The sequence below is a fragment of the Mauremys reevesii genome, linkage group 4 (genome assembly GCF_016161935.1).
Source record: "Mauremys reevesii isolate NIE-2019 linkage group 4, ASM1616193v1, whole genome shotgun sequence".
NCBI classification, from domain to species: domain Eukaryota; kingdom Metazoa; phylum Chordata; order Testudines; family Geoemydidae; genus Mauremys; species Mauremys reevesii.
Genome location: NC_052626.1, coordinates 3,403,815 through 3,427,944, shown reverse-complemented (window position 1 = coordinate 3,427,944; position 24,130 = coordinate 3,403,815). Strand labels below are relative to the sequence as shown.

General features: G+C 38.7%; 1 protein-coding gene across 1 annotated transcript in view; it reads right to left on the bottom strand.

The window, feature by feature from the left end:
* TOGARAM1 (TOG array regulator of axonemal microtubules 1) overlaps nucleotides 1-24,130 on the bottom strand; it is a 79,399-nt gene that overhangs the window by 37,409 nt on the left and 17,860 nt on the right. Inside the window, exons 4-15 of the mRNA XM_039533707.1 lie at nucleotides 20,853-21,009; nucleotides 19,086-19,220; nucleotides 17,924-18,217; nucleotides 14,472-14,737; nucleotides 11,827-12,056; nucleotides 10,172-10,272; nucleotides 9,588-9,755; nucleotides 7,286-7,384; nucleotides 6,617-6,792; nucleotides 4,285-4,453; nucleotides 3,830-3,964; nucleotides 1,138-1,291 (exon numbers count right to left, since the gene is read on the bottom strand). Of these exons, the coding sequence (XP_039389641.1) occupies nucleotides 1,138-1,291; nucleotides 3,830-3,964; nucleotides 4,285-4,453; nucleotides 6,617-6,792; nucleotides 7,286-7,384; nucleotides 9,588-9,755; nucleotides 10,172-10,272; nucleotides 11,827-12,056; nucleotides 14,472-14,737; nucleotides 17,924-18,217; nucleotides 19,086-19,220; nucleotides 20,853-21,009 (2,084 nt within the window). The remainder of the gene's footprint in view (nucleotides 1-1,137; nucleotides 1,292-3,829; nucleotides 3,965-4,284; nucleotides 4,454-6,616; nucleotides 6,793-7,285; nucleotides 7,385-9,587; nucleotides 9,756-10,171; nucleotides 10,273-11,826; nucleotides 12,057-14,471; nucleotides 14,738-17,923; nucleotides 18,218-19,085; nucleotides 19,221-20,852; nucleotides 21,010-24,130) is intronic.

Sequence of the window (24,130 nt, the reverse complement as noted above, 5' to 3'; positions counted from 1 at the left end):
TAGAAAGCCTGACCTATGAAAAAAGGTTAAAAAACCTGGGCATGTTTAGTCGTGAGAAAAGACCGGGGGGGGGGGGGGGGAGAAGAGACAGAACCTGATAATCTAACAGTCTTCTAATATGTTATGGGTTGTTATGAAGAGGATGGTGATCGATTGTTCTCCGTGTCCACTGAAGGTAGGAGAAGCAGTAATGGGCTTAATCTGCAGCAAGGGAGATTTACTCTAGATATTAGGAAACTTTCTAACTATAAAGATAGTTAAACTCTGGAACAGGCTTCCTAGGGAGGTTGTGGAGTCCCCATCACTGGAGGTTTTTAAGAGTAGGTCAGACAGGGAGGGTTTAGGTTTACTTGGTCCTGCCTCAGCGCAGGGGGATGAACTAGATCAGTGTTTCTCAACAACTGGTCCTTGGATGGGTACCAGTCCCTGAGATTTCCCTGACACAGTTTAGGAAGCCAGAAAGCCGGTCCCTACTATCAAAACGATTGAGAAACACTGGACTAGATGACCTCTTGCGGTCCCTTCCAGGCCTGCCTTTGATTCTGTGTCCAAGTAGCACAACCATCAGGATTATTAAGGAAACAAATAGTGAATACAAATTGTTTCCCAAAACAGCAATCATTTAAACTAGAAGCTCTCACAAAAATATTCCTTGGTACAGACAGTAGCAGGGCTGGATTAAGACAGGACGGGGCTGTAGATACATCACACACCCCCCACACCCAAAGAGAGGCAGGAAGGGGGCCAATAGGCCCATGCCACTGCTCATCTCTGGAGTTTCAGTAGGGGCCCATCCTCACATCTGGAACAACACAGTGATGTTGGTTGGGAGCTCTGCAACCCACTGGGTCTTGGAATTAACAACCCACTGAGATGCTTGTCCCACCTCTCACAACTGTTGTCTCAGGCTGTCTGCAAACTCAGGCAGGCATTACTCAGATGGCTATGCCTGGTTCACTATTTCAATATTTTCTTTGCAACCATGAGGACTTGCCCTCTTTTCTTATATTTTACTAAAAACAAACAACTTTTTTGACCAAAATGCTAAGTACATTTCATTTTTTAAAAACAAGTATTAACATAAATGCTGCAAATTATAATCAGACTCCATATACGTGTGTGTATACATATACACACCAGTCATCATCAGCTAAAAGTCGCAATGCTTCTGTCAGTGCTGTTTCAGGTTTTGAAAAGGGTCGCAACTCTGATGGATCCATTATCTCTGGACTATGCATGACTGATGGGGTCCGATCCTTATGCTGCCCTCGCAGTCCAGGAGATGTTTCATCTGTAAAGTCATGAAGTGTTTAAGCAACAATCAGTAACAATCTTCATAATATGAAGAAAGTGACCAACAGTAAGACATGAATGTAGTTACCTACACTAAAGCTGGTGTCTGGACAGATTACGATTCCTAAAGGGCTGAGTTTTCAAAAAGGTCACCACAGTTACACCAACAATATTTGCAAGTGCACCATTTGGTGCATGTAAATGAAAATTTGTGCACACACTCATTTTGAAGACCGTAACTTGAATTGCACACACAAATGCAGGGTTTTACATGGACAAATAGATGTATTCAAAGATATCGTGGGCAAACCTAAGTAGGCTACTGCCTGCATTTGAATTTATTTAGAAGTCTAATTTGAAAATTATTTATATACCCATAACTCAGAATTTTTTCCAGAATTCAGAAGAAATGATGTGCTGTTTCTCAATTACACACTTTTTCTGATATAAACAGGTATTTGGTTCTATAGTTTGGAGAGGCAACAAAATCTTGGCCTAAGGATTGAATAGCTCCCCAGAAATCTATAATGTTCCAAGCTATGCAGTCATAAAAATACATGAATTCCACAATTAAATGTTCCCAGCAGGAATAGTTAACACCACTGAATCATTCCTTTGAACTTGATTGCTAGTGAATCATTCATTTTAAATTGTAATAAGCTATTGCTCAAATTCAGTTTCAGTATCACACTACCTATAATATAATCGCAAAGACAGCTGTAGATTTTCAATATGTTTTACTAGCAAACTAGAAAGAAGAATTTCTAAATCATTTCATAATCCAAAATGCATTTGTTTTTTAGTTTCTGTGTTGCTACTATTCTAGCCTATTGATAATGGCTAAAGAACTACCAGCATTGCAGCAATAAGCCTCCAGTTTGAAGGGCTTTCTATCAAATATTAATACTGCATCAGAGTTAATCTTCCCTTACATATAGTATCTGAAGTTTTTTAACTTTGTTTTTACTCCATTAAATAATTTGAGTCACTAAGAAAGGGGGGAAAAGTGAAAGCCCCTAGGGTTTTAAATGTCTCTGTTTGCCAAACCCTAGATGAAAAATATTTCAAGAGAGCAGAGACCACCTCAGTGACCCAAAAATAACTTGTCTAAAATTGTATTTTCCTTGCAGGTCAGACATCTAATCATCTTCAACTCTTGTTCCTTTGGTAAAGTCATCAAAAACTAGTGACCCTGCACACTCCCTGAACTAGAGCCTTAGCTCACTTTACAGTGCAAACGGAACAAACTGCCTGTAGTCAATGTAGTCGGGATAGTTGGTTCCTATGCCACCTTTCCTGAAGTCCCCTGTACATGGCACTCTGACTATCCACACTTACTGGAGCGTCCCTGGGGACCACTGACAGTTGGCAAACACTATAGAATCTCCCAGCTTCTTGTAACCCCCACCTGGGCTGGACTGGGGCAGAGCTTTGCAGAAACTTCGGGAGCTGCCAGCCGGAGAACTGAGCTGCAGCTGCACCATTGCTCTGTCTTCATCATGGAATGTTAGGAAGGAGATAATATATTCAGAGCTAAAAACATCTGGATGGTAGGCATGCCCTTATCGGGAACAAACACAACACACTTTATGGGGAAATGGCTGTGCACTATTCTGGAAGAAGCTACCGAGACTGAGCATTGCAATGGAACTCATATCACAAAAAATAAAATAAAATAAAATCCTAGAACCCTCCACCCAATAACGATTCTTACAACCTCTGTGCAGCTTCTCAGGTATCTTGAGTAAAGAGAGTCCGGGACTAAAAAGTAAAAATGGTGGTTATGTTTTAGGTATATTTATTCTACACTCATAAGTATAGCATCTAAAACTTCAGTTGCATGTGCTTAATTTTTTTACTGATTTCAATGGGATTACTCATATACTTAAGTATAAGCAGATGTGTAAGTCTTTGTAGGATCAGGACCTGAGTGCCTTAGCAGGTGTCAGGGATGCAACTTTAGCATCTAAGCCTTAGCAATTACCGTATGATAAACTTTGGGTGAAATCCTAGCTCTATTTGAGGTCAGTGGGAGTTTTGCCATTGACTTCAATAGGGCCAAAATATCACCCAATGTGTTTGTCTTTTTCCCCACATTTGGTTAACACACATAAATAACATTGGGTCTGGATTTTATGCTCATTGGGGGATGCAGTATTTTAATGTGGGTTTCAACCTATTAATAAAATTTGTCTTTGTAACTGCTTTCAGATTTGGGATATGTATCTGCCTCTTCCACAAAAGAAGATAAAGATGTGAAAAATGTATTAGAAGTGTTGTTCTATACCTGCAAAATGTAAGTTTATTCTCTGTAATGATTTTTTTTTATTAGTAATAAGAAGTGGTAGCTAGCACTGAGCTAAAATGTAAGAGCATACACAGCTCTGCACATTATTCCTGTAATAGAAAAAAATAATGAAACTGCAGTTTTAAAATAAATCGTATTAAGCCCAATTACACTATGGGTTTGTCTCATCTGCCAGCATCCAAACATTTTAATACAGTGTTTTACATTTAATTAACTGTAACAGCTTACCTGAATCTAGCAAGACTGAAGACTGTGTCTTCTTTAAACTGGATGTTCTTTTTAGTGAAGTACTGAAGGCAACATCTTCTAAAGATAAAGACTCATTCTTGGATGTTATTAACACATCTCCATAAAAACTTAGACCTACAAAACAGAGAAAGAACAGGAAAATCAGAAAAAGGGAAGAGGTTGCTATTTCTTAGTACTATGCTGTACTCTATAAAGATCTCAGAAACAGTCAGCTTGTCGGTCATAAATTCCTTCCTTATTATTGTTAGTATTTTATATCCAACAACAAATAAACTCATGAAAATTACATTGAAGCATAAAATTTCAGTAATACCTGATATCATTTTGGGCAGTCATAACCTTAAATAATTAGTATTATACCAGATTTAGAACATACTTCTTAGTCAACACCATTTAATAGTATGCCATTAAACTGACAAAATATTAAACATTACTTTCTGTTGCCATTTTCTCTGGTTCACTATGTTTAAGTCGTTCCCAGGGATTTTGTTCCTTTTTTTCAACATCATTGACTTCCGGATGTTCTTTATGACTCTGTTCTTTTTCTTCTTTCTTCTTCTGCCTCATCTTATCCCGGGCAGATTTTGACATGGCAACTTTCATCTGCACAAAACAGAGAAAGTCCCACAGTAAAATGTAATTGAACTGAAATAGTTCAGTCAATAACTTAGCCCTGGGAATCTTCTTTGCTAAACAAAGGTGCTCACAACTACTACTACTACTACTGAAGTCCTTGGACAGGGGCGGCTCCAGGCCCCAGCACGCCAAGCGTGTGCTTGGGGCGGCATGCCGCAGAGGGCGCTTTGCTGGTCACCGGGAGGGTGGCAGGCCGCTCCGGTGGACCTCCCGCAGGCGTCCCTGCGGCGGGTCCGCTGGTCCCGCGGCTGGGGTGGAGCATCCGCGGGCACGCCTGTGGGAGGTCCACCGGAGCCGCAGGACTGGCGACTGGCAGAGCGCCCCACCGCGGCATGACGCCGTGCTTGGGGCAGTGAAATCGCCAGAGCCGCCCCTGCACTGGGACTACTTATATTGTGTAAAATGAGCACGAGACTCTTTGCAGCACAGAAATAATCACTCGTGGTAATCTATGAATAATTAAGTTATTAGGGGGAGCAGGACTGTGAATCCATCGATTTAATGGTACTACTTGTGTGAATAACTACTCACTAATTTGAGTAAAGGGTATGGAGTCCAGCCCAACTTCAATTATTTGACTTTTCTTTTTTTTTTAAAACAATTTTTTGATAGAGCAGTCTTCAAACTGTGAGACCTGATTATTTAAAAAATTACTTAACGGGTTCTTGTGATCCCCTGTTTATGCTTAAGGGTAAATGGTGGATTATCTGTAACTTGAAGTCTTTAAATCAAGATCTGAGGACTTCAGTAACTCAGCCAGAGGATATGGGGCTATTGAAGAAGTGGGCAAGTGAGGTTCTGCGATGTGCAGGGTGTCAGACTAGATGATCATGATGGTCCCTTCTGGCCTTAAAGTCTAGGAGTATTTTCAGTTACTAATTTTCTCCCTTATCTATAAGGAAATAGTGAAACTGACTATTAAAAGTGCAGTCAAGTGCACAGATTAAACAAAGTGAGAAAACAGATAAATGGTCATTAATTTCTTTAAATTTTAGCAACCTTAGAGGTTACTTGACATGCATTTTCAGGAAGAAATGTCATTTTCATTTTGAAGTAGTACCTTGACTTTGTGTTATTTTATACAAATAAATATTAACGTTCAAAGTCATAAGAAAGCTGAACAAGATGTAAGTAGCAGCACAGCTCTTCATGAAATCTCTCCACAGGGCAGACACTGAGACAAGATTATTTACAGGGAATGTATGGTTTATGAATGGTGCTGGATTAAAAGTCTGCAGTCCTCTCTTTGTCCACACAACAGATGATGGTCGGTAACAGCAGCTGGTTCCTCACACTGCCTTGACAAAATAGCCTGATCATGAAAGGAAGGAGCAGAGTCCTGTGGCACCTTACAGACTAACAGACAGAGCATGAGCTTTCGTGGGTGAATACCCACTTCGTCGGATGCTTCACCCGCGAAAGCTCATGCTCCAATACGTCTGTCTATAAGGTGCCACAGGAGACTCTGCCGCTTTTACAGATCCAGACTAACACGGCCACCCCTCTGATCCATGAAAGGACGGGACTACCTTGGGGGCCAGTGGGAAGTTCATTTTCCATGTCCATTCAATCCCTGGTCTCTTTGCTCAGAGTGTTAACAAAAATTGCTAATTAGTAACAGTTTTAATGGCTATTATGTGATGTTGATACATTTCAGTACCTGCAACAGCTGAACAAACAACTGCATTGAACTGAACATTTGCAACAACCAATTGAATTCCTTCACTAAATGTATCCCTTTAATCTGTTTGAATTGTCATAAAAAGACTGATGAAATAAAATACATCTCTATTTCAGGTCTAAAGACAACTTTGTGTGAACACTTGTACAAACAAAACTATTCACATGAATGTTTACCAAAAGTGTGCAAACAGACAAAGCAACATTTTGTTCAGAGGTCATCAAGATATTGACAAATGATTCCTCATTATTCACTGAGTTTTAGTCTCCAGCCTGTGCTGGAATTAGACCAGAGACCAAGAAATAAAAAGCTCTGTATCCCATTATCAGCCACCTGAGATAACGATGACTGTACTTTTATCAAACATTTATTTACCAGAATCTGGAGAGCATAAAACTATATTCACTAGCGACACTTGAAAAACAATCAAATCTGTTTTACACTCTTACATCTTTCTCATGTTCAGTATCAAGGAAAGGTGCACTGTTCTGCTGGACAGCTCTCCCATAGATCCCTGAGAGAGGCTCAATGCCTTGTTTGAGAGAAAGGACGTCTCCGTTCTCCACACACGATATCATGGACTGGCTGTATGTTAATGAAGCAGATGGGGGGCTTCCAAAAACACCTGAAATAGTTATCATATTGTAACCTCACCAAGAGGTCATTTTCACACAGCAGAAGTCACTCAGTAACAAACTAAAGCAAAGCAAAAATAATTCCAGAAAATAAAACCTGAGTTGCTATAACGTTAGTGCCAAATTCTACCCAGTTACATTATGTATTTCTGCTGACTGCAATGGGACTTAATGGGTGGGAATACATGCAAAATTTGGTCCTCATATTTTCTCACTGTTCTTTGTTATTTAATGCTAATAGTGTAGTACAGTGTATATTACATTTCTCACTAAGAGTGTAAAAATATACAGTAATTCCAATCCTTTTTTCAACTTTAATACTTCTAATTTATTTTAAAATTGGGGATTGTTTAATCCTTAAATTATAAACATTTGAATGGGCTCATTTCAACTCCCTTCTCCTGACTGTCCAAAAATACAGGCTTTGTTTCTATACTAAAATTGTATTGCATATATAGAAAATAAAATGTTATTTTAAAATACCTTTTCCAACAATTACTACAGAATCTTCAGACAGGGCACTCGGTGAAATGAAGTCTAGGTTGTTAATTTGCTGTAAACTAGATGTTGACCCTGTAAATCCTAAAAATTACACACAAAGAAGAGCTAAATCATGTAGTTTACCCAATACTATATATTGCACTCTTCTAAAGTATCATCTTACCAAACTTAGTTTCAACTGATTAATCACTTTTATGCAGGACTGTATTTCTAATTGACTAGAGTATTGCAAGGCTTGCTTAATGCTGAAATTCTCAGAAGTACTATATCACAAATACTAAATATCATTACTTTCAAATATACTAAATACCAACTTGCTTAACATAATTATTTTCCACGTACCTATTTTTCCAATAATCCAGCACAATTGTGCCAATTTAGCATCAATTGAAAACCACTGATTTCCTGTTCCAAAGAGCACTTTGTGTTGATTACTGCACAATTTAGCAGTTCTTCAATTTTTCAGTTAACATACATTTTATATTTTAATTCTAGTTGCACTGTTTGCATATATGGCAATGTCAGTCAGTAACAATGGCAGACTGGCATTACATTCTTTAGCATTAAATAACTCCCATGGAGTTAATAACATTTTCAGCTTGAGGAAAGTCAAATAGTCACTGGAAAAAAAATCACAAATACAGTCAAAAAATGTTATGGCAAATAGATGCTGACGTGCTGCAAGCCTGACTTTATCTTATTGTTGCGATTACATCTGACAGTTTATAACAAAGACTTTTGAATACAGAGGATTGAGACCAAGCCACGGCAGGGCTACACAAACTGGAGAGTCAAAAGAATTCTTAAGTCCTTTAAGATTCTGTCCCAGGAGAGCTGTTCTGTTTCCTGACTCAACCTCCATCTAATTCCTTCCCTATGGAAAGTTAACTTTAGGGAGATGGGGCTGATGCTGTTGAAACTGACCAGCAAATGATTGTTTTTTGATTCTGGATTTTTGCTTCTACTCCCCTCCCCCCTTTTTTATTTTACATAACATAATAGAAAGCCTGGAACTGGTTTGTTTTGGGGGAGGGGTTAATGTCTCCTCTGCTCCCCCCATCCCCTCTCTTCCCAAAAAAAAGGGGTTATTAGTTGCTATTTATTTTATCAGGTACATCAAGCCTGGTCATCTCTCCTTTAATTGAATAACTTCTTGAGGTTCTAACAAGCTGTTTAGTGCGAGCTTTTATACCTTAACCAAACAGGCATAGGAATTGCATCTTTGGCCAAATATTACTTATATTACAGTAGCAGCTAAGAACCTAACCAAGGATTGTCCTACATGTTGTACAAAGAAGCAGCCAGTGTCTGTCCCAGAAGGCTTACAGTCCTGGTGTTTCATAGGCAACAGGAGTTAAACTGGTGTTAACAAACGAAAGTGTTAAACAGTCTGACTAAAATTCCTTTCCCCCCCTTCACTCCAATTGCTCAGCTTTCAGCCTCTTGTAATGGCATCACGTCACTATATCTATGCTGACTGGAGAGTTTGCAGGGTAGATAAGTCCCAAAATTTTTAATGTTAAAAAGAAATTAAAAAAAAGGCGGAAAACCATACTCTTTGGGGACAGATTCTCTTGGAGACTTTCTTTATACATCACACGTCTATCAGGCTTTGAGATAAGACCAATATATTTCACATCAGACACTAAAATACTGGCACAGGATATTTAGTTTAGCCACTACCAATCAGCCAGATTTTAAGCGATGTAAAAGGTGAAGACTGTATCCCTTAATCTGACTTTCATTTTTAGCTTTCTTGGTCAAAAAGAGACACTATCATGGCTATATGCTAACAATGGCCAGTCAGAGAAACACATAAAAGCCATAATCCTTTCACCATAGGTAAGCTGGTTATGATGCACAGAGCAGTAGCTTTTGTATATTACTAATATGTGCCCAATGCTAAATCAATACAACTTTTCAAGACTTCATGAGAACTTAAACACAAAAGCTTATGATTTATCTGCCTGAACTTTACCAATAACAATGGCTTAATTTAAAAAATGAAACATATAAAGCTATATCCATATTTTGGCTGAGAAAAGTGAGATTTTGATAATTAATTTCAAGTCTTTTCCTATCCTGGAGACTTTAACAGTTATCTAACACTAGTTAATTAACTGCTTGTTGATTTCAGAAATATATCTTAGTAAGATAAATAGAGATTGTAATTATAGGACCAAGCTGAATTCCATGAAACATTTGATTTATAAAAAGCTAACAAATGTTTGGGATTTTTTTTGCCATAAATAGGACATCACAGGAACATAGGAAGCTCACTGACCTTTTGTAGGTTTACAATGCCTTTGATGCTCTTTGTTCTGACCTTTAAAAACACAAGGTGATACTTCTCTCTGCTTGTCATCTTCATAATCACCAGATCCATTTCCATAGTTCAGACGTTGGCCAATTATGCTCACATTAGAGGTTGCTTTATCATGAAATGTTATCCCTGAACAACAGAATCCATAGTGAAGTGTTCACTATGTATCACTGAAATGGTGCGTCACCATTTCATAAATAAAACCCCCCTCATCAAATCATCACATTTTGTGATAGCTCTGCAGGGCTGAAGCCAGTTTTAACATGCCCTAGCTGTGTTACAGGAAAAGGAAAAGAAACAATCCCAGAAGTCTCCTCTCATACTCAAGCCCACAGTATGATTTCAAAATGGTCAATTAAAATCTAATAAAGTAAAAAAAAAAAAAAATACTTCTGGGCTAAGATTTAATAGGTCAACTAAGACCAAACAAAATTAGATACTACTTAAGTAGGGCTCGTTATGAAAATAATGGACAGAACCTTAACTAAAATGGTTTTACTTTGACAGAATTAGTTATATATTTCTTTTTATGCACAACAAATTACCTGCACTGGAGTTCTGTTCTACATTAGTACTTCTATTCCTTGCTGAAGACAGTCTTGCTGGATGTGATTTGCATCCAAGTAGAGGAAAGATGTCTGAACTGCTGCAATACAAAATCATTTCTATAAATATATTTCTGAATGACACTAGGGGCCCTGCCTAAGAACATTTTTCACCTAAAGTGAAAACAGTACATGTTGGGTACAAAACATTTCCAGCACATCACCAGAAATGGTCACGTTTACTACAGATTAGAGAAAGAATTCATTTGGTAATGACCAGGTCCATCACCCACTCCACTATGAGTAGCTCCTTCTAAGAGCAAAAAGTGACATGAGGCAGGTATATGGGAGACGTTTCCATTTCTCCTGCCCAAGCTGGTATTTGTTCTGTGAACACAGAATTTCAACCTCCAATGCTGGAGAGCCAGCTGTAGGCCTAGCTAGAGCCCTAGTACCATCTCTTGTGGGCATTTGTGTAGTTACTTGAGAACTCTGGGTGTTCTTGTACCATCCTCTCTGGTCGGGAATGTGCTCACTTGGTGAGCAGACACCTACTGTGTTACTGTTCTGCCATGGCCAGGCCTACTTTGGTTCAGCCTGTCAGCTATGCCTAGGGCTCCAACAAGGCCCATATCAGCATCTGAATTAAACTCTCTTAAATATATAAAGAAACTTCAAGGTATTTAATGACTCCTGGGATGGCATTCTGTCACTCTTGCACAAATTCAAACTTCTTTAGATAGGTCATATCCTCCCTGGTGGATTAGACAGACTTGCATTAGCTGTGAGCACTGTCATACATTAAGGCTGCAATGTCAGGGACTAATGGAAATGTTCTGTATTACAGAATACTGTTCCCATCACTCCTTGTCAGAGCCAATGCTGCAACATGGCATGCCAGTGGTTTTTTCTGTTGGATTTTTGCATTACGTTCTTCAAGCCTGAGCTGCACGCAGCTTGGCCATGTGCCTAGGAAGAAGGTAAGGAGAGGCTGTACTTGCAACACTCGGCAAAATATTTCCCACTTCATTTTACAAAACTAAAAATAAGTATATACTGCAGCTAACTGCTCAACCTAGTGCACCATAAAAACAAATCCCATCAATACACTATCTCTTTGCAAAGGAGCTGAGAGAATGAAGGCATTACATAGAAAACAATTCTCAGCAATTACTACTACTATGGAAATGCTGCATTAGTTGATAATTCAGGTTTAGCAACAATGAAAAACGTTTATATTATTTGTTTCATCCCCACCCAAAAATCTGTTTAAGAAAATGCATTTCTGATTAACTTTCCAGGTTGCAATAAGAAACCTCTTCCTTCTCCACCTGATTCAGTCTCTGTTTTACTCATTTGTTTTGTCTGTGGTTCAGCTTCATTATAAAATATTTACTAGCCACTGCAGGGCTTTAACAGCTACTTTGTGTTACTATAGCTAGAGCTTGGCACTGGGTCAAAGAAAAAGCAGGAATGAATTAAACCACAGTACAATGTATTCTAAGTGGGAATAACTTTCAGATAAAATCTAGGCACTAAGCAAACCAATGTCATATTAAAAAAATGCAGGTTTCCCACCATTCAATATTTAATTAACCCCAACAGCGATTAGGTCAGAATTCTCAATGTTGGTTTAACATATAAATTACACTCACGTTATCTTTCCCTGAGGGGTTGTGGACACTGGCGAAGTCAAAGATTCCTGACTGTAAACTCCACTTTCACTGTAAGAGCTCACATTTGGAGAGGAAGTGCGGGAAGGGAAGTCCATAGTCAGATCAAGTTTAAGCGCCGAATCGGGGCTCTCGAGATCTGAAGTGCTGCCACTCAGTTTTGCCCTCTTCTTAGCTGCACTATTACGGAGAGACCTAAGTGAACTCTGCATCTAAACAGAATTGAAAACCATGTCAGAGTTTACACACTGCATGTATAATTCATTTAAACACAGGAACAAGTTGTCAAATACCAGCCTGCTTCTAAAAACGTAATTCTTATTTACTGTATGATGACAGCGCTGTATCTATGCTCCCTTTGGGCAAGGTAATCTATATGGAGTCAATGTATCAGTAAGTTATTTATTAGCTTAATGTCAGAGGTCATTATTATTCTTATAAAGTGAAACAGACATGCACAATGCAAATCCAAATGCTGTATGCACATCATATCCAGTGATGTTTTGCAAAGCTTAAAATGAAAGGTTTCTCACACAAACACACAATCAATCCTTTTTAAAAAAAAAAAATCAATCTTAAATAGGTTCACATTAAACAGAAGAGTTAGCTGGCTCAATGGCGATCTGTGGAAGGGAGCTCTGATCTTTGCTCCCTGAGCTAGCCAGTGCTGGGAGAACTGCAAAGGTGACTCTCACCCCAGTCCACCAATGGAGTCTGTTTCACAACATACTTCGGGTAACTACAGCTATTACAGCCCCATTCCACTGCATCTTCTCCCCTCTCCTTGCAGGAGATACTCAGAGTAGGAAACACTGGTAGGTGGTATTATGAGGCAGGATTTTGGGGGAAGGAGTCAGAGGGAGATTGGAACAAACTACAGTAAAGGGTGGGGTGGGAGAAAACAGTATTTCTACCTGGGACCCCCTTACGATTTTGTCCCATTCACTGTCTCTTCTCTCACATTCCAATCTCTCACTAGTGACTTCTACCCACTCAGTGCCCCCACACTCGCACACACTAACCATTCATACTCACACCTTCATTTGCCAGCTCTCCCCATTCTCCCACAATCAACCCTCTCAACCCATTTCTGGTTCAGAGTTCCCCACATTCTCTTGAGTTTCCTCCAATCAAACCTCATTGCTCAGAAACCCCCTACTCCCCAACCCACCCGTAGGCTCAAAAGCACCTTCCCACCAAGCTCCGAACCCCCTCATCCCTTAGCCCCAAAACACCACCTTTAAGGGTTAAGGATGGGGACCAACCCATAGATTTTTGAGAGCCACAGGAAGGTAAGTAGAGAGCTAGGATTAATTTGAGTATGGAGTACCTTGGCATGCATCTGTGCCTGTTCACGAGTGACCCTTTTTCTGGGTTTTTTTTTTTTTTTTTTTAAGATCTTGGGAGTAAAAGATGCAAACTGAGACATATGCCCATTACCACCCCAGCTTCAGTGACTCCTAGTGTGGTGGGTATATTTATGGATTGATTTAATCTTTAATTTAATGTACTGCTTTTCTTTCTTTTTATACATGAGTTTGTGATTTTCAGAGGATGAAACCCCACTGGATAAAAATTATTTAAAAATCATCATTTATTAATATAAAAAAGCTTTAACTTAACTATCAAAGATGCATTACAATTTTCCATACAATGTGTGTCTGTCCATCCCCTGAGGAGAGCCAAATCAGGCATGATCTATACCTATTGTCTTATATGGATTCAGTATTACAGCTGTGTTATCATAATGGCTCCACATTATGGACTGACATGACTCCATAGGTGACACCCTTATTCATCTAATTAATACTTTAGATCAGGTTTTCTCATTTCACTCCGTGGAAATTTAAGCATGTGTCAAGGGCTGCAGCAAGGATGTGCTTGCCTGCATCAGTGACAGTGCACTTCAACAAACTACAGGTGAACAGAGTTTGAACAAGAGATTTCTGGAAGTTAAACAGAAGTCACAGTAATCAAGCACTTGGCTTTTTGGTATTTTCTATAAAACCATTAAATAAAATAAAGGATTAATTAAGTCCTACATTAAAGGTAGCATTGTGGTTTCACCTTGGACAAAATCAAAGAGAGTTGAGGCTGTGTAAATGTCTAACTCATGCCGTGATACTATAATGGAGAATGTCAACATGCTGATTTGAGAATCTCAAAATAGGAAAGTAAAATGAGGATATGCCCAGGGCACACAGAGTGTCCTTCAATACTGACTTTTATTGGAGATGTACCTACCTATCTCATAGAACTGGAAGGGACCCTGAAAGGTCATTGAGTCCAGACCCCTGCCTTCACTAGCAGGACCAAGTACCAATTTTTCCCCAGATCCCTAGGTGGTCCCCTCAAGGATTGAACTCAGAACCCTGGGTTTAGCAGGCCAATGCTCAAACCAGAGCTATCCTTCCTCCCATAATTCCCCCCATTGCTTTAGTTAGTTTCTGCCAGACACGTTACATTATCTTAATGTAGTCTTTTTGTATTCATTTCTTCTACACCTGAGATTTTAAAGGGGATTGGGTTTAGTATCTGTATGGGCAGGGGTTGTTGTTTTTTGTTTGTTTATAAAATGTATATTCTAGCATCTTTTTAAAGTACGTAAAATCACATTTAAATCCAACCTCTTCCTGGTCTGACTCCTTATCATGGACATTTAATTCTGAAAGATCAACTGCAAGTTTCTTGTCTTTTTCACTCTTCCAAATATCATCAGACACTTCATTTTTCTGTCCCGCTGTGTTTAATTCAGATTTATCAGGCAACGGGCTTGCCCCCCTTGGTATTGGGGGGACAGGTTTGGTCCCATTCAATCCTCTCCGTGAAGCTGGCGATCTCACCAAGGCTGGTTTAAGCTGAATTGGAGAATGCTTCTCCTGTGAATTTTCCCCTAGGTAAGATACAGACATATGTCACCATTTCAGAAGAACAGTGGGAACACATCAGTCATTAGGATAAAACACATTCAATTTTCATGAAACAGCAAAAATATTTTTTAAAAGAGGTGATTTTCTTCTTACTAAATACACATTTGTGAAATGAAGTTTAGTTATTATTTCAATATTTTAAGGACAATTTTGGTTGAAGCAGCACAGCATTTTCACCAGGAAATTCCACATATAATTTTGTTGCACACAGAATATGCAAATAGCTCATGACAGAGATGATGTGCAGAAACCTAGTGACACCAATAAGAGGATAAATTTGTTTAGACCTTTCCTTTGAGATTTCCTAATTCTATTTACTGAGATACAGTAAACCCTACTAAATCACACTTATTTGTTCCCATGCATTATAACGTTCACATAAAATTGGCCATATCTAACTGCCTCTCTGGAAGAAAAAAAAAGTCTCATATTACTAAAATGTCATTATTTTTTACAAAATATGCTGAAGTATATCAGCATACCATGAAGTATCAAATAATTAATACTAAATTACAGTGACAAAATTAATTGAGGTACATTTTGTGATGCATAATCCTCACTTTTTTATTCTAGGTTTTCAGTTACTTGAAAGTTTGCAAAATTCAGTAACTCACAATGGATTTTGAGAGTGAATTCCTGATTTAAAACTATACATATGGAAAAAAATAATAATGTCCTGTGTGTATACCATACAAATTTCATGGAGGAGACCAGTGTTTCTCAATTAGGGGGTCCTGACCCAAAAGGGAGTCGCGGAGGGAGGAGGGGGTTACAAACTTATTTTAGGGGGATGAGAGTATTGCCACCCCTTACTTCTGAGCTGTCTTCAGAATCGTGTGGCCAGAGAGCGAGGCTGTTGGCCAGGTGCCCAGTTCTGCAGGCAGCAGCGCAGAAGTAAGGGCAGCAGTACCGCAACACCTCCTGCCCCCAACTCCTTTTTGGGTCAGGAGCCCTACAATTACAACACTGAAATTTCAGGTTTAAATGGCTGAAATCACATAACTGACAATTTAAAAAATCCTATGGCAGTGAAACTGACCAAAATGGACCGTGAATTTGGTAGGGCCCTATTTATGCTATGTGAAAGGTCATAAAGAACTGCCAAAAGTAAACCTTTGATATTTTAGTTATGCATCCATGTTTTTCAATATTGTATTTTAGTTTGTTTTACAAAATATGTCAAGCAATACTATATTTAACATCTTCTAGCTCCTTACTCAGGTATTTTCACTGCTTGCCAACTTTCTGGCATCTTTGCCCCTACGCTCTACTATTACAGTAACCTAATTACACTAGCAGCGGCTTACAAAAGTGTTTCCCATTTGTCCAGAATACTTCCTCTTAGGAGAAGTAAACTGGTCTATTTTACATATGTTTGGGGGGAATAAAAAGTACACATTAAATAGTACTTTAAATTTATCTTTCTGAATCTAGAATAAGTAAAAGTTGTCTGGTTCCACGATAAATGCTGTTAAAAGCTGCTTTGCTAAGAAGACTATTCTAATGAAAGAACAAATGGCTAGGCATGCAATAGGCTAGGCATGCAAAAAAATCAGCTATTAATACTTGTGCTTCATCAGGACAGTCACTTTAGTGGGAAAACTGCCAAATAACTAATTTAGGGCTTTTCTACAAAAGAAAGCTGCATGGTTGAACTTAAAAGTGTTATTTTAACTTGCTTTAGTCAAACCACGGCAAAAAGCTGTGTGATCACTCTTCATTTGGTTTAAACCAGGACCATTTTGTTTTAGTTTAAATACGTTAAGGCTATGTCTACACTACACAGCTTTTAGTGACATGGCTGTGTCGCTACAGCTGTGCCGCTAAAAGTCATGCAGCGTAGCTGCTGTTTGTTGGCTCTCCTGCCGACAGAAGACTTCCACCCCCAACGAGCGGCGTCTGCATTGTTGGCAGGAGAGCGCTCCTGCCGACAACATGCTGTTCACACCGGTGCTTGCCGCTGGCAAAACTTTTATCTTTCAGGGGGAGGCTTAACACCTCTGGAAGACAAACGTTTTGTCGTTCAATTGCCAGTGTAGATGTCTACACTGGCAACTGGACGACAAAACGTTTGTCTTTCAGAGGTGTTAAAAACAAAAACAAAATACCTGAAAAACAAAAGTTTTGCCATGTAGCTAAAAGCTGTGTAGTGTAGATATAGCCTAAGAATCAGCGTAAGGGCTTGTCTACAGTGGCACTTTACAGCGTTGCAACTTTCTCGCTCAGGGGAGTGAAACACCCCCCCCCCCCCCCCCGAGCGCTGCTAGTTTCAGCGCTGTAACGTGCCAGTATAGACAGTGCTTCCAGCGCTGTGAGCCATGCTCCCCAGAGCTGGCAGCTACACCCCTTGTGGAGGTGGTCTTTTTAGAGCTCTCCCAGCTATGCTGTGACTACACAAGCCATGTTGCAGTTGCGCTTTAATGTTGTCAGTGAAGATGTACCCTAAGAAACTGAAATAAGCTGCCCTTAAACTAAAATAAGGGTGTCTAGACAAAGGTTTAACTAAATCCGTTTAAAAACAATTTCAGTTTAAACTAGTACAACTTCCTTGCATAGACAAGGTCTTACACTGAGAGTTAATGGCAATGACTGATGTTGAAACTGGGATGGAATTAACACAAAAATTCCAATTACAGGCACATTTGGCCTTAATTAATTAGATTTTAAATGGGTGTGAAATTGTGGGGACTGGTCACAGAATACAGATGTTTCCAAATAAAGATTAAAAGGGAAAAAAGGCAAAATGCAATGAGTATCATTTTCTTGTATATTCATTCATTAAGGTATTTTATAGCATTTACGTTTTTTAGATAGCATTTGTAAAGAAAAACAATCTCCAGCTGAGACAATTCTTGCCTAGCACATTACATGTGTGCACTTATCTGGAGTATAAAAGCAGAAACATTTAGATTAATCTAACTGCAAATGTTTAGTTTATAAATTTAAAAAAAAACAGAGCCAAAATTTCAAAAGCTGGCTCTTGACCATGTGCCTACAACAGTAAATATACAAAACCCACTTTACGTGCACAAGCGGGATAAGTGCACATTTCCCAATGCATTCACACAGATGCAGGTTTTGCATACACTTTTTTGAAGGCCACTTTCAAAGTGTGACCATAAACTTTTATTTTTCTGCAATATTTTTACCTGCATTGTCTCCTGACTTTTGATTGAGAAGCTTCTTCTGAGGACTTGGCTTGGGCAACCCTTCAAAGCTCTTAAGAGGCCAGGAATTTGAAAAGCTAACAGCATGATCTTGAGACTTCTTTGGAGATTCAGCAGGAGGGGAGGTGTGCTTTGGACTGTTTCTAGGTGATGAGAGTGGATAAGATGGAAGAATGAAGGCCCCTTGGCTTGTGTTAGAACTTGGAAAGGACAAAGTACGCTCTGCTGGACTGCAAAAAGTTCGTTGGGTCTTGGTAAAATTTAGGCTGGCACAAACTGATATTAGAAGGAATGAAAAAATATTATTTATACTAATTAACCTCTGTAACAACCAACACCATTTTAATTTTACTTCTCTTTCTATCCAACTTGTCCTTCAATTAGGCTTTAAAATACTATGAAAAAAACTAATTTTAGGAGGAATCAAGCATTATTTTGTCAAGGACTTGTCTACACATAAGAGTTAATCCAGAATAAGGCAGGATGCTCTTATTCCAAAACAAGAGTGCCTTATTCCAAATTGGTTTATCCAAAATGGATTAAGTCAATTCAGAATAAAGACACTTTTATTCTGGAATAAGAGCATTCCCACTTGGAGGTAATCAGGAACAGCTATTCCAGAATTACTCTCCATGTAGACAAACCCACAGTTGATAATCACCCTCAAGTCCATGACAATCACCATCTTTAAAATATCAGTCTAAAACAGTCAAAATGCTAGATTCGATAGGATACCATTAAGAAGACAGAGACAATTATTCTGGTTGGGTATACTATTACAGCAATCATTTGCAGTGAAATAATACATTTACCCAAACTATTACAAGTGAAGGTCAGAGCTTTACCTGAGTGAAAGATGCAAGCTAATAGATGAAATGTTCGTATCATCTAATTTCATGTGTGTAGTACAAGCTACATGGTTTCTCAAAAATTCTACTTCCATGTTTCTGTTTGGTTATGCTTTGACTACAAGCTATTTGTTTTTTCATCTCATCTATGTTCTTTTACTAAACAGAGAAAATTGCCAGATCATATTTGATCCAAATAAAAATAAAATATGTACTAAGAGGCCTGATACAGGACAACACAATAATACTCTCAAAGGGGTGTGCAGAAATGTGGAGTATGTTTATAGTCCATGTACCTTTATCTTGCCGATGGTTATTTAATCCTAAAAGTTGTAAATCAGAACCCACACTACCACTCTTTCCACGTATCTGAGAGTATCCAAGTGGTCCACATTTCCCTGAAATATGTGGTTGATGAGAGCCCACACCACCTTACAAAAGGAAAAAATAAATTAATTTCAGCAAGTACCTCTATATGCAGCTTATTAAAAGACTAAAAGACCACAACTAAAAGAACTGAAATAAAAATGTAAAACCTTCTTTGAATAGTTATAAAATTAATATAATTAATAGTGATTAAAAACACTTTTTTAATTTGGATAATAAAACCTAAATGAAAAGTTTGAAAGTCTTCAGTGCTGCACTCATGGGTTTCTAAGCAACCTTATAATGTTCTTCATGCACATAAGCTAGAATAATGGCTGGCACTCATGCAAAGAAGCCTGTGGTTCTACCAAGGCACATTACCAACAATGGGATTTGTAGTAGGTGAAACAAAAACCAAACAAATAATTTCTTCTTGGAATATGGAAAAATAAAAGGGAGAAAAATAAAAGTAGAAAAACAAGTTTTTCTTTAAAATGACATCATTCTTAACATAACAGTAAATACACTTGGAATTCTGTCAATGCTCCCCAAAGGGAGTTGAAGGCACAGTGAACTGCCAAGAAAAGGGAACGAATCAAGATTGGTCTTGCCCAGTGTCTCCAAGTGCCTTTTCACTATTATAATACAAAAGATAGCTATCATAGGTTAGGTACTGCACGGAATACCCAATCTTTTATAGAATTGATCTTTTAAAAGATTCCCAATTATTTTAAAAAGGGAAAAAAATCTCATTCTTCAAAACTGTTCTCAAAAGTCACTTTTCCCCACTAACAACTATTCAGGCACTTTCTAGTTTTATGTCTATCCCTGACCAATTATTAGAAAACACAACAGAAAAGGGAAAATGTGAACATACGGCATAGAAAACCATTTCACTGCTGACCAAAAAATATTTCTGAAAAGACTACATTATATAAATGTAACCATTGCTGCATGTTGCCCAATTTATAGTTTAGTGCTCCATTTTTTAAGGTTACTATTCAATAGGGTCTTTGCTAGAACAGTTTCCATGGCAATACATCACTATTTTCTCAAATTGTTCCATTGCTCTTTAATTTACTATTCAATCTGAAGTTTGAACTATATTTTACACAATGCGCAAGAATACTGGTCAAAACTATTTCCTTGCTGATCTACATAGAAATTGTGATAAAGCATTTTTTCTACATTTTAAAAATCAGGAGAAAGGTCTTGACTCAAGGTCACCCTGAAATTATGGCATTCATTTTAGCTGTTAAAAGACTAAACTATTTCCTATTAATCATTTCTTAAATGGCCAAATTAAATTACATACTTTGAAACTAAGGGCATGTGTACACACAGAAGCTAAACTGATTCAACAAAAGGTGTGATGTTAAACAAATTTAGTTAAACCAGTGCAAATTTCTGTGTAGACCAGGATTAAGAATCTGTGACTGTAGTTCTGAGTTGGTAAATCAGCATTGTACCAATGATTTCAATATAGCTATGCCAATTTACTGCAGCTGAGGAAATAACCGTTTTTATTTACTCAATACTGGAGCTTTCCTGTTTAAAAAAACAAAAATCACCAAATGATTAAACATTCTCAGAATGCTGTAAATGAGCACAGATGTCTTATCAAGTTATTCTAAATCCACCTGATCACTAACAGATCTTCTGCGTATTTAAACACAATTATCTACAATAATACTTACCAGGACAAACAGCAGAATGCTCAGAGTTAAGATCTAGACTATTCTGAAATAAATTCCTTGAAGCTTTTTTTCTGCTAAAAAATAAATCACCACTGACTGGCATTCCTTGAGACGATCTTAATTTTGGAGAATGAAGGAAATCATTGTATGGACAGAACTGTAAGAAAATGGAAAATGTAAAGAAACTTTTATTCATATCAATAATGTGCTCAATTTTCTCTCTTTATAAACAGTGGAATCCATAATTAATTACTGTAACATTATATTCAGAAGGCACCCTCAAATAGTAAGTGTCTTCATTTAGGATCTGCACCATTGCCAAGCTAGTCACAGGGGATGTAATTTACTAGAAACTGTGGTGTCAGATGGAGGGGAACAGCACTGAAACCAACAGCCACTGCTGCAGTCCACAAAGGGGGCAGGACAGGTCAGGAATGAGAATCTTACCCTGGATGCTCTCAATGTGCAACTGTGTAACAGTGTCTCCATGCAATTTACAACTCCCTGCACCCACAGAAAGGTATCTGGCCCATAACGTGTACATTCTAGAACTAGCTATGCTGAATGAAAAGGGCAAAAAACCAGAAAGATTCTCACCTCTGCTCTGACCCTTACATGCCACTCTGGTGGTGAACAGGACACACAGGAACAACACAGGGCTGGCATAAACCACTACCCTCACAGCCCCAGGGAAAGCAGTATAATTGTGCATGCCGGGGAAGGGAAGGGACATCTACCAAAATTCTGGGCTCTGACGCAGCTCAGAGACAGGAGTTAGGAAGCTGTCATTTATAACAGCTCTAATTTACATGATGGGCTACACCAGCCTCCAGCCAATCCAGAATCTCTGTGCACACCTCTAAGAGGCACAGCACAGAATTGGACTCAAAGTCACAGCTGATTTCTGTAACTTACAAATTGCATTTTTCCAATTACCTTACATTTAAGATAAGCTTTTCTGAAGTGACCCAGATACGATGCTTCATCAGTATACAAGCAGGGATGAAGCAAGAATAAAATCTTTTATGCAAGTAAAGATATTCAATGTTAGAATTTAAATTTCATTTTAAAATTACAAACAGAAAATCAGAGAGTAGGGGATCTAGATGTAACTCCCCACTTTTATTTTTTATTACTGATGTTTCAAATCCTGCTTTCCAAGAGTCCTGGCTAAACAGAAGAAATCTCAGATAGTCGTTTACTGGAGGACTAGAAGGCTCAAGGGACTGATAAATGGGATATGGAGCCTTTTGGTGGCCTGAATGCAGCATACGCTGGTTGCAGTATTGCCAATCCAAAGTGTTATAAATCATAAATCAGACTCCTCCCCCGCCCCAAAAAAATCATGAACCCCTACAATCTAAATTTGAGCCTCTAAGGATCATATTTTCAAAGTTTCTTCTGCAAGCATTAGGACTAGATCAGGGGTGGCCAACCTGTGGCTCCAGAGCCACAAGCGGCTCTTCAGAGGTTAATATGCAGCTCTTTGCATAGGCACTGACTCTGAGGCTGGAGCTACAGATGCTAACTTTCCAATGTGCCGGGGGGTGCTCACTGCTCAACCGCCTGCTCTGCCCCCATTCCACCCCTTCCCCCATGGTCTCTCCCCCTCCCCCTGAGCCTGCCATGCCCTCGCTCCTCCCCTCTCCCCACCAGAGCCTCCTGCACGTGGCAAAACAGCTGATTGCAGTGGGCAGGAGGCATGGGGAGGGAGGGAGAGGCGCTGATTGGCGGGGCTGCCAGTGGGCGGGACGCACTGGGGGCTGGAGGTGGGTAGCAGATCGGGGGCTGCTGACATATTACTGTGGCTCTTTGGTAATGTTCATTGGTAAATTCTGGCTCCTTCTCAGGCTCAGGTTGGCCACCCCTGGACTAGATTAATTTTTTTAACAAAATATGAGATTCTCATGTAATTCCAGGAACTGAGGCTTTAGGAAAACACTAAATATGAGAACTGCTATAAAATTACAAGAATTGGCAACTGAGTTGATCACTGCATAGTGATCAAAGCCAGTCTATATGAAGAATAAGGTGGTTCAGTCTAGTTCCCAGTGAACATGTGTATCACAAAAACTACTATAACTGGCACCTTTGACTTATCTGCTGAGATGTGCGAATAGAGACTAAATTATTCACTCAGCCCTGAAGTTCACAGCATTGTTTGGAACGAGGTATATTTATTAGAGGGGTAGGTAGCATCAGAAAGCCCTCTATTCAAAGTTTTTTGGATGGAGGACTTCATTCTCCAAGTCCAACAAGCCAGCACCTTTCTCAAGCAATACATTCACTTTAGGAAAATCTTGACTTTTAATTTGACTGCAAGTATCAGTTTACCTTTGGGTTTGAATTCTGAAAGCAGGAATCTCAACTCAATTTTTTTCCAAGTCATATTGAATACATGGAATTTCAATTAGTCTGATAATTCAACTTCTCTGCAATTTACAGCCTAGGCTATACATTATAACAGACACTACCTAGTAAAATCTTAAACGGCACATCACTTTGACTGGATAAATGAGCTCAAAATAGAGACTGCAACCAAATACTGCAATTGTCACTACCTAAAACTTTTACATGGAGAAACTGATCTCTGCATACCTACTACGTAAGCTGTAAAACCTTATAACAACTGAACAAAAGATGCAGTGTAAACCACAAGACAGTGGACAATTCTAAAGTTTATTAAATGTGTTCTGTGGAGAGCGTTACTGCTGTAATAATTTGACAGGTAATAGGGAGTCTTGAAAGTTAGACCATCTTGGCCAGCATACACAAGAACACATTTTGTCCTCATTTACACACGTAAAACTCTACTGAAGCTAAGGAGGGTTCAGAGACATAGCAAAGGGCAGATTTTTCTAACAGATCTGCTCTAGGAATTATTTTGGGGAAGTTCTATGGCCTGTGCTATACAGGAACTCAGACTAGATCACAATGGTCCCTCCTAGCCTTGGAATCTATTAATTTGGCCCAGAATCTGTTCACACAGTGGATAACTGTACCTGAGGTGGTATAATTTTGAGATGTATAGTGTGATTGTGAGCATGTCTTGAATTTTAAAGTTAAAATATTTAATTATGTTTCATAAAATGTCTTAAGAAGCAGTTCAGCTTAATTTCTGCAGCTATAGCGTGCTATCAAAAGGTATTTAAAGTTTAAATAAAAGCTTGAGGGTTGTTTTTATAGTTCAAGAATATCTGCAACACACTTTAAAAAGCCACAATCCCACCCAAAACAACAAAAACAAAATTATGACACCTCTCTGAAGTGGAAAAAAT